Below are 14,148 nucleotides of genomic sequence, written 5' to 3'. Positions count from 1 at the left end.
TGCTAACACAAATCTGGCCTACAGCAAGGAGAAAGAGGAACTGGAGAGATTAAATAAAGGAGTAAGGTGATAAATTGAAGGAAAGGAATGTTGATAAATTAAAGGAAAGGAACTTCCATCCAAAGTCTCGAAATGAGATCCTAATTCTGATTTTTACAGTTCTTTTTAGTAAGTTCTGCTTTGCACAAAATCAGAAGATATTCTCGACTTTAACTCCTCTAGGTTATTTGAGTATGAATTAACTTATTGCTATTTGAAATTTGCTTTTTCTGAGCATTGTGAGAGACATGAATCCAGGAGCACTATTAGTGATTTACACTGGCAACAGCAAAACAAAATGTTTTTATTAGAGAAAGATTCCAAATATTTAAAATTTGGATTAATATTACAAAATTACATAAAAGAACCCCCAAACCTATTTTCCCTGGTTAGTCGTAATACTATTTAAATAAACATTTTTTGTTTTACTGGATATTGCCTTCTATTTTTGTTTCAGAGCAGATGTATCTCTGTATTTAGGCAAGTGAAAAACTGAATTATTTTTGCTTGGAACAATTTTCAATAGAAATTTAATATGTGAAACACCTCCTAGTCTCAAGGGCAACAAAAATTGAATCTTCCCAGCTGATACACTAAAGATCAAATCTTAGTTCCATTTTAACTGATGGCTGATCATTCTTTTCTCTTTAAAGAATAAGGAAGTATTAATTTCTTAAGAGTGTGAGCAAATACATAGGACGGGCATTGCTTTGAACGACAGAGCGTACATTTCATGGAAACATTTATGTGCAAGTATAAACGGGAAATAAAATTCCATGTTACAATTTGCTTTCCTTGGTTGACGGTATTCAGTTGATACTGCAGTGTGGGCATGATACTTGTCATTCAACAACAGTGGTGAGCCTTTGACTCCAGAGATCCATTCTGTGTGATGTCCAGTTATCAAAATAAGGTCCTAGTCTGTGACTGGGCCTTCTGAGTGGTATACAGGCCTACAAAAGGATGATAATGTGAAGTATGTCCTATTTTCCTTCATCCTTGTGTTTCTTACAATAGTCCTGGAAATCTGAGATGGAAGTTTATAATGCAGTGAAGATAATTGTTGCCTTAAGGCTATGGTAACCATGTCTTGAACTGAGGCATGTCTATTATTAGATATAATGGTTAAAGTATTGTAGAAAATGGCATTAAATTTACTAATATTGTAAAAGGTATACTTTAAGTTTTCATTTAAAATATACTTATATATTCAGAACTTAGTAGAAATATCTGTAGCTGAATTATTTCTCAAGCTTACTATATCAGAATATCCCTTTCAAAGATAATTTGCAACAAGATCAATTTGCTCATTTATGGCTTAATAAGGACTGATAAATGCATATTTTCAAAGTAGAGAAAATTATGTGTGCTTAACAAAATCAGCCAAACAGCCTCTTGCAGGAACTGTTTTCTAAGACAGGTTGCATGTATGTAATGTTTAGTCAAAAAAGTGTTCAGAAATAAGCAAAATCTATTTCAATGGGTTATTTTTTCCCAGAAAAAGTAGTTTCAGTGAATGATGTTGTACAGACATATGTTTGAGCTAAATTCTAGTGTGTATTTTCATACTTAGATTCTTTTAAACCCAGACCTTTAAAACTATACAGTAAAATAGAAAATGTTTAATTTTAAAAACATTTACAGATTTGTATCTCATTTTGTCAACAAATGCAAACTGCAAAACCTTTTGTTGCTTTATTTTACACTGCGTTGAGATATTTTTTTGTTAGCAGTCTTAAGTAGGTTGCTAAACATACACTTTAATGTATTTGATTCTTTCTGAGATAAGTATCAAATTCATACTTTGACTCAGTAAGACTAATCCTGTTGGAAGCCAAAGGGAAACTGCTTTGAACTTAAGCCACTTGCTTTGTGTTATAACTTCAAGAGAGGCAAGGAGGAAAATATATTTGAGGGGCTGAGCTGGTAACTGTTGGGCTGAGTCTTAAAAATTGGCTAATCTAAGTATTAATTTTAATTGTAGACATAAATGAGTGAATAAGTAAAAATGAATTAGTAAAAACATCTTTATTGTTAAGGGTTATATTGATCTATGCTAATCCATTAAGTGTAGATTTTATAGCCATCAGTATTATTTCTCCTACCAAAATACCTGCAGCAAATTATGCTTTTATGTTAATGTATATCTCAAATGTGTTAGAGGGAGATCTGTCTGATGAACCTGTTACAGATAATTAAAAATCTTAATTCACATTTTTATTCATGGCAATAAAAATTGCATAAACTTGATATGTTAGTCATTACTTGCTTCAATAAAACTAGAAGTTTAGCAATATTTGCTTGTGGCTAGTGTGCCCTCTTTTAGAAAGCTGCCTTCATTGAGTAGAATAAATACTGTCCTAATTAAAATTTGTTCCCATGTAATATAGAAAAAATGTACAATTATACTTTAGCCTTATACCAGGTGTTTGTATCAAACTTGGTGGACAAGTAACTTAATGAGATGGAACATCATATTCCTTACATTTTATGTGAAGGGACAGTTGGGTTCCTGCAGAAAGAATTCAGCATTTTCTCATGCTGTTCTTATTCTGATTTGTTCATATTGACAAGAGTACATCACTCAAAATCATAGAAGAAAATGTTAGAAGGGAGAAAAGAGAAGAGTATTTCTATTTTAACCTGGAAGATAAGGGTATAGCAGGATGCAATGGCTGAAAGCTTAAATTAGAAATTGGGCATTTTGGGTTAAGTATATACAGGATGTTGTGCAGACCAGTCACTACTAGTTCAACAAATATCTGCACTATATATACTCCACTGAATTGTGTAATAACTCAGGCAATACTTCAGTCAGCGTGCTAGTTGCTTAATATTTTTATACGTAAGAGCCTTGTGGTTTCAGTAGCATGGGAGTCTATGGTTTATTCACTGATATAATTATATGCAAGCTGGATGGAGGAGATTTTGTAGCTTATGTTACTGGATGACGTTAATAGTCTCATCCTCAGATGGTGCAAGATGGTGTGATACTCCGTTTCCATTGAACTGTATTGATAGGTAGGACCTGGGCATTGGACCATATAAACTGAAAAAACTTTAATTTTGTTGTAAGGTGTCATTCTTTGATGGCAAGGCATAAGTAGTGTTATAAAGACAGCCATTGGATAGCAGTATTTTAAATTGAATGATATCTTACCCCATTAAGGTAGAATGGATATAAAATGCATTCTATGTCTTTGAGGTGCACTGAGCACAGGGAAACTTGCAAATTTCCTCTAGTAAATCTAGTAGGAAATTGTTCCTTCTCCTCTGTAAAAATTTAGTTATTGCACCATGAAATGTTAGAAAAACACATACCTTTTAACTTGGGAAAGAGAAAACTCACGCAAGAAGACAGTAAGCTAAACAAAAAGTAGTACCTTCTTTGGGTCATAAAAGCCTAAATCAGAAATCCAGTGCTGGGAGGTCTGATTAAAGATACTTGGGCATTTTTTGGTGCAGTGTTTCTTCCTTGACCAGCCAGTTATCACATGCTTAGCTCATCCCTTCCCACCTGGTGAGCAGGTGAGAATTTTATAAAAGAGCAGCTTGGATTTCTCAGGGATATTGTGAGGCCCTCCTGTTAGATCCTTAGATGGGAATGTGCTTTTGAAGAGCAAAGCATGAATATTAAATTGTTATGTACAGGGGTGCATTAATGTTCTTGCTTTTCTATAGGTAAATAAGATCGGCCTCCTGACAAAGGTTAGACATTCGCTATACAGGTATTTCATTCTGGATTTAACAGGTTATTATTTTTTCTTCTTTTCTTTTCTTCTTTTCTTCTGAGCTAATAAGGAATGTAAGTTAAACAGATGAATGAAGTATTTTCACAAAGACACAGAAAAATTTAACTAACCTAAGGTTAGTTACTGTATTTTGGCTTTAACAGAAAACATTAGCAGTAAAAATACTAGCATTTTAGAGCAAAGCGCATGAAGGAGGTGTGTTTGTGTATATGTTGGTGCGTATGTGTTTAAACTTTCTAAAGGTTTAGTCCTTAGGAAGCTAATGGGGGCATGGGATCAGTTCTCTGCTTTCATCTAGCACCTAGAAATGGGAGTGGGAGGGCTACAATAGAGGGGGGCAAGGCAGGAGATGCAGGAGTCCACTGGGAATCCCTAGCTGAGACATAATATCAGTAAGTGGCTCCTTTGGTCAAACTACATATTTGGGAGGTTCCCTAGAAATTTTTTTTTAGCATGACTTAGAAATTCACACATGTCCAAACTGCTTTTTATGGTGGTCCTGCTGTTGGAAGTGTCTTCTTGCGGGCAAAGATTAACAAGGAACATAATTAGTCTCTGAGATAACTGGTCCTGAAGGGTATTGACCTGACTTTTCAATCTCTGATGGAGTTACCATCCTCATCCCATGTGCTCCATCTGCTGGGCATGCTGTCAGGTTAACTTGGAACAGACACAGTGTTTATGTGAGGCAGCAGCTGGTGGCAACAATATATTGTGTTTGTGGGTGATTTGCATTGCAGGTTTTTGTCTGCATTCATGCTTCTAGAGAACACTTAATAGGCTTCTTTCTTCCTGGACTTAGGGGAGAAATTAGGGAGAAATGTAGTTAATGTAGTTGTTTGTTTAGAGCTTGGACACTTAGTATTGCTATTTCCTGGGCCACAGAAATTTTATTTTATGCAATGTGCTTCTACTCAAGTCGTAAAAATTTTTTTGAGCAAATCATTATTACAAGTTTAATCCTATGAGTACTTAGTAGATGGAAAATTCAGGAGTGAAAGTGGGTGGAATTTGTAGCTTCCCCAGAAAACACATTAGTTGGACAGGAGACAGGTGCTTCTAATTGGCTTTATGTGCCCCAAGAGATGAGAGTGTTCAGTTTGTAAATCAATGTAAATGAAAAACCATAGTTTACATTAAGGCCTTACTTTCATGAATGCTTCACAAATATTTTTTTCATGTATTTCTGTGGAACAAATGTGCTTATTACCTTAAGTTGTAGGTTTCTGTTCTAAAGCAAATTTTACTATTTTGTGACTGGGTAACTATCCAAAATGTGCAGAAATCTTGAACTGTTCCTCCTCCCCCTTCTCCAGCATGAGGTTAGCCTGAAATTAATGCTATTTCAAAATAAACACTGCCTAGGCTATGAATTATTTTTATCTGTCTTCTGGTATCAATTATATTGTGCTTGCTTCCTACTTTTTAAGCATTTCTGAGGACTGGAAATGTACATTTTCATACTCAGAATTTAAATGTGCTGAATAGTGTTGGTGGATAACAATTTGCCACTGTTCCTGCCAAGATCATGGTGGCTTTACAGCAATGTAATCAATAAAATTAATGGTATGACAATTGGTGAGCTCCTGTTCTTCACGGTACTATCTGAAATGTCAAAGAGCAGTTATTGTAGAGATCTCTGAGCGGTCCCTCCAGAGGCAGAACTCACAGGGAATTCCCATCATCCTGAGTTTGGTCTATAACATGGGCTACCTTTGAAACTTTAAATGGCATAATTGTTCTTCTCTTTCCTCTGTTAATATATGATTTATGCTTTAAGATTGACATGCGCTACTTCTTGGGAACTTAATATTTAAAGATAAGATATTTTCCTCACTTGAAAGGGATGCAGGGATTTTTCATCAATCTGTTTTGTTTCTTTCTATGTGTTTGTATTTAGATGTAGGTGTTTTGTCAATGTCTTATCTCTCATCCTTCTAAGAGCCTTTAAAACTTGTGCTCTGAATAAGGATTGCAAAATGTTCAATTAAACAGGGTTCAGGTGGATTTGGGTGGAATGCACATGCTTTCATACAAATTGCCAGAAACAAGAAACCTTATTAGGTGTTTTTTCCTTTTCTATTTCTTTAATGTTTAATGCAAAAGTTGCTTTGTTAACCACCTTAACTCCAGCTAAACCTACCCTCTGAACTCCGAGAGTGACAACGTGACCAGCTACATCTGTGTAGTCCCTTTTAAAGAGCTGGGTCTGGGACTGAGCGAGGAGCAGGTCTCTGAAGAGGAGGCACACAATCTAACCGATGGCTTCAGCTTGCCTGCGCTCAAGGTAACCTCTCCTAGAAGGACCTACGCATCCACACAGGCTCCTGGTGAAAATCTCTTCCAGTTGTCATGAAGCCCTGTGGCTTGTACATACTAGCCAGTAGTAACACGGTCAGCTGAGGCGGAGATGTAATCAGTCTCATATCATGGGTTTCTACATTTATTGGCATTTAGGTGATCTCTTTTTGCATGTAGTTGAAGGGAAGTTGCACGATACAACATTAGGGTTTTTTTCTGCAAATCATATACATTCAAGTCTGTGTTTTGTAATCAGCTTGATCAATCTCCTTCTTAAACATGATTTTTGCTCTCTGATTTCACTTGATCCCAGCTGAATAAAATAATTTCCAGATTTGTACTTACATCTTTTTTAGCTAATTTCTTGACTTGAATAAAAAGAGAGACATCAGAAGATACAAATTAGTTGTAATTGCCAAAGGGAATAGCTGCATTTAGTTACATAGAGGAGTAGAAATCATAATCTTGGACCCCTGCTGCCATGAGCCAGTGTGGTTCTTTGATCTTTGAAAAACATTTAACTGAACAGAATGACAACCATATAATGGCCTTTTTATCTATTTTGTTTTGAGATGTTAGGTATTTTTAATTTGCATGAGTCAATGTTTACAATTGGAAAGAAGATCTAATTTGAATGCAAATCTTCTACACTCTAGTGGTTGTCTGCCAAGGCAGTTCCCTTTTAACATTATTTTTTTAATGGAAAATTCCATTATTATGTGACTTCTGTGTTTCTATGGGGTTGGCTCTTGTTGCATTTTATTAACTTAATTCCTAGACCTTGACTTCTTTTGTTCTGACAGTAAATGTTATCACTAATAGTGATTGCTAAGCTTTGAGGCTTTGTCTAATTAGTTGTAAGCTAAAAGCTACATCAGATGTAAGATTTGGGGATTTTTTTCTTGCCTTTTCATTAGCTGAAGTTCTAATTGCAACCATGCAAGCCCACTTATTTACGTGCTTCTTTTTAAGCACAAGAAGCCAGTCAGAGGTGCCCAAGCTTGTAAGCTAAGTCTTTGTTTACCTGCTATTTGCAGTAATTTAACTGAAATCCGTTTTAGTTAAACTGGTTGGGATGCTTTCTGGGTACAGTTAAGCTCAAAACTAGTAAATCTCAGTTTACTTTAACTCAGACAGTGATGTAGGCTGGGTGTGGTGCAGTTGAACCAAGCTAAATTAACATAAATCAGTCCTAAGCAGATTCCTGCATAGATAATAAAATAGATATACTTCGATAACCTTGGGACATATTTGTGTTGTGAGCCCTGGATTTACATGTAGTCCTCTTTGGGTTTTTTTTCATTTGAGAGAACTTGCCTTTCTATTAAAATGCAGGTAGAATATAGATGTGTATCCAGGTTTGGTTAATATTTTAATTTTCATTCAAGCCTGTGTCTAGGCCATGTGTCTTTTGGCTACCTTGTCCTTGAACTAAACCAATTTAAAGAGTGAAAATTTTTGGCTTAAGAAAAAATACTGATTTGAGCTGAGGAGAGCCAGTTGGATGTTTTGGGTGAAGTTTAAATGTCAGTAAAAATCATCAGAAGTCATTGGCAGAGCAAGCTATTTGCAACCCTAATACATCTGGAATTTCCTTTTCTCTCATCATTGGGCTTTTTTTCAGGTAGGTTTTGGATTATTACTACCAATTGCTGAAGTCCACTACTTTTGTGTGCTACTCTTTCATTGCTTTTGCCTTATATGTGTGGTGGAAGGGATTGGTCGTCTTCTGTGCTTATTATAGCATGAGCTCTTGACTTTCTATCCAGGGCACCACACCTTCAGGGACACTTGGGTGATTGCTGCCCATTTGTTTGCTTTTTATTTTAGCACCCAGCCAAATCACAGTCTTGCATGTGTGCTCCAAATTAACTTCATATCATACTGTTTTCTTTCTTCTTCTAACCATCTTTTGTAAATTGAGAATTATTTTTTCTTTTGGAATGTTTTATCAGTTTGTATCCGAGTATTTTTGATACACCCTTGGAGTATATCAGGTCACATCTATCTGAAGGCATTTAATTTTTTGTGTTACTATTCTGAATGTTTTGCTCTTGATTCTTTGCACACTGGAACAAAACTGCTACTTGTCCATAGTATTATGAGTATAAAGATGTATTATTTCAAATCCTGTAGATCCAAAATCTACAGTAAATTGTTAGTCCTATTCTGTAGCTGAGGGGGGTGGAAAAAGGCATGATATGTAATTACTTTGTCTTCCTCGGTCTGGAATACTTGAGAACAGATTTCAGACTACATCTCATAGTCACCTACAGTTGATCCCTTTCAATAAGGGCCAGTATTGCAGAGAAAAGTGTCATAACCTTTCCTTTTCATTTTAGAGATAGAAGATGCTACTGCTCTGTTATGGTCTACTGAGCCAACAGTCTTCTCTAAACTAAGAAAACAGTTCTTTTCATTTCATTGGAAGTTCTCAAGAAACTGAAATTGTGGGCTTCCTTGCTCCCAGATGGACTGACCTCTTTTGTACCATATATAACATTGTGATTCAATTAATTTCTTACAAGCCTTTCCCTCCTTAGTGGTATTGGTGAAATTTCTCACTTTGGGTGAGGAAAAAAAAAAAAAGTTAGCAGCTCAGCTTTCTTCAGATGTAGAATGTTTTTTATTGAAGGGCAGTGCAATTAGACTCATGTTTCAAGGTTGGGTGTGGGGCAATGCAGTAGTTAGTAGATCGTAGAAATGATAGCTTGGCATTATAAAGGAAAAAATGTCTTTGCTGCCACTGGAATTTTGGCTGTAGGGTATGTGGAAATTATAGCAAATCATGAAACTGCCTGATGAGAATATGAGTTTTTAGGCCTTTGACAACCTTCTGAGCATAATTGCCTATAATATCCTTCATCAAAGAATTAGCAGTCACCTAAGGTTCACAAGATCTGAACCTCCCATGGTCTGGGATAGCCTTCAAAAACACTCAGCGGATTTTCGCAGTTTTTCAGAGTTCCTGTTGCTGGCCGAGGAATGTTTTCCCATGGTGTATCTGTACATTTACTTTGGAGGCTGGCTGTCTTGGCAGGTGCACAGAGCTAACCCTACGCTGTTTTGCAGGTCCTCTTTCAGCTCTGGGTAGGGCAGAGCTCAGAATTCTTCAGGAGGCTGGTGCTGCTCCTCTCCCCAGCCAACGCGTCCCCCAAGCCCTTGGTCTCCCCAGAACGGCTGCCTCATCATATCTTGTCTGATGTGACTCAAGGCCTACCTCATACACATGCTGCCTGCTTAGAGGAGCTTAAGCGAAGCTATGAGTTCTATCGGTACTTTGAAACTCAGCATCAGTCGGGTTTTGAACGGCCGACCAGAACAAAGCAGAAGTCAAGAGAGCTGAACAGTCTTCAGACAGCGGTACGCAGCTTGCAGCTTCATCTCAAGGCACTGCTCAATGAGTAAGTTTACACATGAATTCAGAGAATATGCCTGTAGGAAGAAGGCTTCAGACTTGAGTTCTTTGGGTTGTCAGCTTGTATCTCAGATTAAAAACAAAAAAGGCAGATACGTATAGTCATTGCAATCATAGGCATATCTTCACCTAGTATGGGGTCAAAGATCCTTGGTTCAATATGGAATCCTGGTTATTCTTTAATTATCTGGTGAAAATTCAAGGCTAAGCAGTGCATTAAGATCATGCCTTGCTTTTGTCACTCCCTTGAAAAAATTTGAAAACATACTTATCTTTCATTGATTTTGCAACGTACCAAATGCTTTATAAAAAAGTTCAGCCTGTGGTAACTACCTAGTAAATATTTTTACAGATTCATCACTGCCTTGGTGAAATAGTTGAAATTGTCCTACTCGTTTAATCTTACATTTAAGAATTACTATAATGAATGCAGGTGAGCAATGTATCTTGATGTGGAGAAGAGGATCTGGGGCATCTCAGAGGAGCTGGCTGAGTTAGACTCTTAAAACTTCAAGAAAATAACAGGATATTAAATGAAATACTTAAAGGAATGGTGAAGTCAAATATTTATTATTATTTATTTCTGTTCATCTCCTTATCACTTAGGGTAATAATTCTTGAGGACGAACTTGAAAAACTTGTTAGCACTAAGGAGACACCTGAGTTGACAACAGAAGCCCGTCACGTTCTGGAACAAAAACTAAAGTTTATTCAGCCTCATATCCAGGCAAGCAACAGCTGCTGGGAAGAAGCCATTTCTCAGGTGGAAAAAATGAGTGGAAGAAACCCAAATAAAAAAGGTAAATGCGAGAGATTAATTTAGCAACTAATGGGATACACTTTAGAGATGGAATGGTCAAATGGATAAAGATAGCATTCAGCCCGTGTATCAGAATTTTAGCTGAAGAAGGTCATACAACCGTACACTTTGAAAAACTATATACCTATGTCAAACTTTTTCATTGTGATGACCCTGAAGCTTTTGTTTCAGCAAAAAATGTAAATGTGTTAACTCAGTCTGTCAGACGTGTGGATTCAGATGGTTACATTTCCAGGTGCAGACTGACAGTGGCTTTTTGCCTTTGATTGGTGAATCACATGTGAAGGGGTAGGATTTTGATGAATTGTCACTGAGATTTTCATTTATTTACTGCTTAAAAATTACACAGTTAATGGAAATGACAATGTTGTTGTCATGTAACTTTCTTAACAATGACATTTCCTGGAACATTTTAAATTTTAGAGGATGTATTGAGCATATAATACCCGTTTACCTGCTCTCTCAGAGAGAGTAAGCTAATCTTCTGTGTGCTTAAAAGTCATATTGAGCAGCATATCCCAACATTTTGCCTTATGTCCCTCACCTTAGTGACCTGTACTGCCCATGCTGTTCTCCTTGTGAATCACAACTAGCTTAAATAATGGTAGTGAACTTAGGCTCTCCTGACATGGAGATGAGCCTATAATTTCTGATATTTCTTTTTTCCAGGAGCTTTTTTACTGTCCTAGGAAGGCCCAGCCCAGCATCTGAAAAATGCTGGTAATGGAGACTGCATTAGGAAAATTATGACTTGGGGTATCAGCAAGTTACCTACAGAAATTTAAATTTGGAGTGAGCTACGCTCTTAATGCTATATCGGTGGGATATCCAGTAGATGGATGAATATTGCTGTAGGCCTAGAGGCATGCACGCTGACCTTGTTCATGCTTACATCAGAACTGGGAGCACTGGGAGAGGCCTAAGGCAGGCTCTGTGCAGGTCCAGACATGGTATAACAAAATCTGTGTGTCCTTTGCCTGAAAGTCTAGTCTTACAACTTCCCTCTCAGTGCTGCATAAAACAATCTATGAGGATATTAGATGTAGCATGATACATTTGCATCTGCCAGCCTGTTGTGTTTTGTTGATGCCCTCTACAATCAGCAGTTCCGCTGATCTTTTTTTTACCCTTTCCTTAAATCTTCTTTTTAGACTGCATGCCATAGTATTTTTAGTTATTTTAGTTTTATTTTTACTTTGCATAAAAATTTCACAGCAGGCACTTTTATTATAACTTGCTTCCTTTTAAAGTTCAGTACAAAAATAACCTAGTGTGTGATCTAAAAGAGAGGGATTGCGTGGGAAATAAAAAATAAAAAAATCCTTCACTTTCACTTTTAGCCAATGACTTTCCTGGAAATGTGCTGGGGTTGAATCTCTATTTCACAACAAGTTTACTGAATTTGAAGTTGATTTGCCTATAATTTTACTATTTTACTTCTCTTTTTAAACTTGGATACCAAGTCTCTTTTCTGGTTTTACCAATTTTTCTTGCCATCTGCAGGTTTTCAAAGTCTATAAAAATGTTGAGATTTGTTAGTTGAAGTATTTAAAGATGAGTTTCATCAGATCCAGCTTATATCAAAATAGCTAAGTTATTTAAGTGCTCCTCTCTAACACGGTGTTTCAATGTATTCTAAACAGCCTTCTTACCGTTTTTTTTCGTTTGTGCCCATCCCACCTAATGACAATGCCTGGACCATGCCTGTGTGAGTCAAAAACATCACTCAACACTCAATCTTTTTCTTTTTTTTAATCCCTTTTCTTTTTTCCCCCTAAAGGCAAACCTGAAGTTTCCTGTGACAACCTCCAGCGTACTACAGTACCTGTAAGACAGCCAGCCATATTCATAGAAAACAAAGATCCAATCCCTGAAGAGCAGGTAAAAAAAAAAATAGGACCGTTTAAAATAATAATTGGGGCTTGTTTGCTGCATCCATTCCTTTTCCAGTTGCTTGTGCAGTGACCTTCTTGTCTTGCCAAGACAGATCAAGTAGGTAGCCAGTGCCATTTTGTAATTGGACTTACAGAAAAAAATTATGTATATTCCTTTTGCTGTTCCATGGGGAGGTATTCCCCATCCTGGAAAAAAGAGCACTAGCATTCACTTCTTCTCATATATATCATTAGAAACAAGTGACAAGAGAAGAGCAGCAACACATGTCAGAGTAATATAGAAAAAAATATGAATTGCTAAAAGGCGGTATATAAAATAAAATAGAGTCCTACTTGTATATTGTTAGATGAACCGACACAGCTGCAAAAGTGACAAGCTCCAGAACAAACCAGCCTGTCTTCGCTTTGAGTAATCTCTGCATTTTTGGATACCTAAAACAGACTGTGACGCTGTACAGTTTTGTGTTGTTTGGGGAACTCGTGTGTGATGGTTGGGCTGTCTTGAAGAGAGGCTGGCCTCCTCCATCCCAGAACTGAGTGGCAGATGCATTCTGAAAGCAGATTGAACACCCATGCTCTGCTCTGTCCCTCCCTCACCTTCTCCCAAGCCTACCCCACATGTATTCTCTCTAGATTTTTTTTTCCATATCAAAGAGCTGGGACTAATAACTTTACTGGCTAGCTGTTATAACATAAATGGAGCTCTGTTTTTTCATGCTTGTAAGTCAATGTAGTTAAAATTGGGGGACGAGTTTGCTATTCTGAACATCCTCCTAATAATGATTTACATAAGTTAAATTAGGAAGATGCCTGACTGAGGAAGAATTGCTTACAGTGTAAATAAATTAAAAAAAAAGAAATGGGCTTTGCTTATTTCCACCTGTAATTATGGGGAAATGGACTTCCATTTTCAAGGCATATCACTTGATCATACTTGTGTATGAAAGTAAATCTTAGGTGGCTGCAGTAATGTTAAATTCCAATAAGTAGACTCGCTCCAAAATTATACAAACATAACTGAGAGCAGTGTCAGATCCACTGGCTCTGCTCGAACAGGACTCCATCCTATTACTGTGTTTGGCTTGTGTTGTGATCACTTGATAGTGCATCAGATTGTAGGACAGGGTCTACACTGACAGTGAAGATCAAAATGTTTTTTCTTTCTTTCTTTCTTTCTTTCTTTCTTTCTTTCTTTCTTTCTTTAGGAGTTGGAAGCTTATGTTGATTATTCAGATACGGAGAATGAATACAAAAGGGAAGATTTCTACTGCTTTTCCCAGGAAGAAAGAGAGAGACAAGAACGAGAGAGACAGGAATCTAAGAGGGTGTTACAAGAATTAAAATCTGTACTGGGATTTAAAGCTTCAGAAATAGAAAGACAGAAATGGAAACAGCTGCTATTCAGCGACCATGGTAAGCATTGCTTTTGAAAATTAATTCCTTTCTAAGAAAGGGTAGGTGTCTGTCTGCCATCAACTTCTGACTGTTAGAATTCACACAATGCTTAGCTGTAGTACTGTCTTTGATAGAGCCATGTGGCCTTAGTTTGCTTTTCCATCTCTTTATATTACTTGTAGCAATCATTTTACTATATATTGAAAAGAACTCAGAGAAATGGGAATTTGGCTGTAAACAAAATACTGAGCTAAAGTATTAAACACACAAAATATTAAGACAGCATAAAGAGAACTGTCAGGCTATAAACCGCGCAAACGGAACTGACTTTCTTTCATAGCTTTCCAGTAAATATGTATTTTAATCAGAGTGCATAAATAAATTACTTTTCAGAGTTTAAAGAAACCATCAGAAATTATCCCAGACTTACAAAAATATATAGGTTAAAGTGAAGAGTGAGACTTTGAAATATTAAAGGCTCATAAAAAAGTAAGAATAGCTTTTTTTTCCATGAAAGACTGAGTATAC

At 36.7% G+C, this 14,148-nt stretch overlaps 1 protein-coding gene across 6 annotated transcripts in view; it reads left to right on the top strand.

The window, feature by feature from the left end:
* Window positions 1–14,148, top strand: part of VEZT (vezatin, adherens junctions transmembrane protein) — a 92,914-nt gene that overhangs the window by 34,649 nt on the left and 44,117 nt on the right. For all 6 annotated transcript variants that reach the window (XM_075058001.1, XM_075058002.1, XM_075058003.1 and 3 more), the window contains exons 7-11: window positions 5,931–6,078; window positions 9,165–9,496; window positions 10,117–10,310; window positions 12,111–12,211; window positions 13,431–13,638. In XM_075058001.1, coding sequence (XP_074914102.1) covers window positions 5,931–6,078; window positions 9,165–9,496; window positions 10,117–10,310; window positions 12,111–12,211; window positions 13,431–13,638 — 983 coding nt within the window. The remainder of the gene's footprint in view (window positions 1–5,930; window positions 6,079–9,164; window positions 9,497–10,116; window positions 10,311–12,110; window positions 12,212–13,430; window positions 13,639–14,148) is intronic.

The sequence above is a fragment of the Buteo buteo genome, chromosome 26, assembly GCF_964188355.1.
Source record: "Buteo buteo chromosome 26, bButBut1.hap1.1, whole genome shotgun sequence".
NCBI classification, from domain to species: Eukaryota; Metazoa; Chordata; class Aves; order Accipitriformes; family Accipitridae; genus Buteo; species Buteo buteo.
Note: the sequence above shows the minus strand (reverse complement) of the source record. Positions and strands in the feature narration are given on the sequence as shown.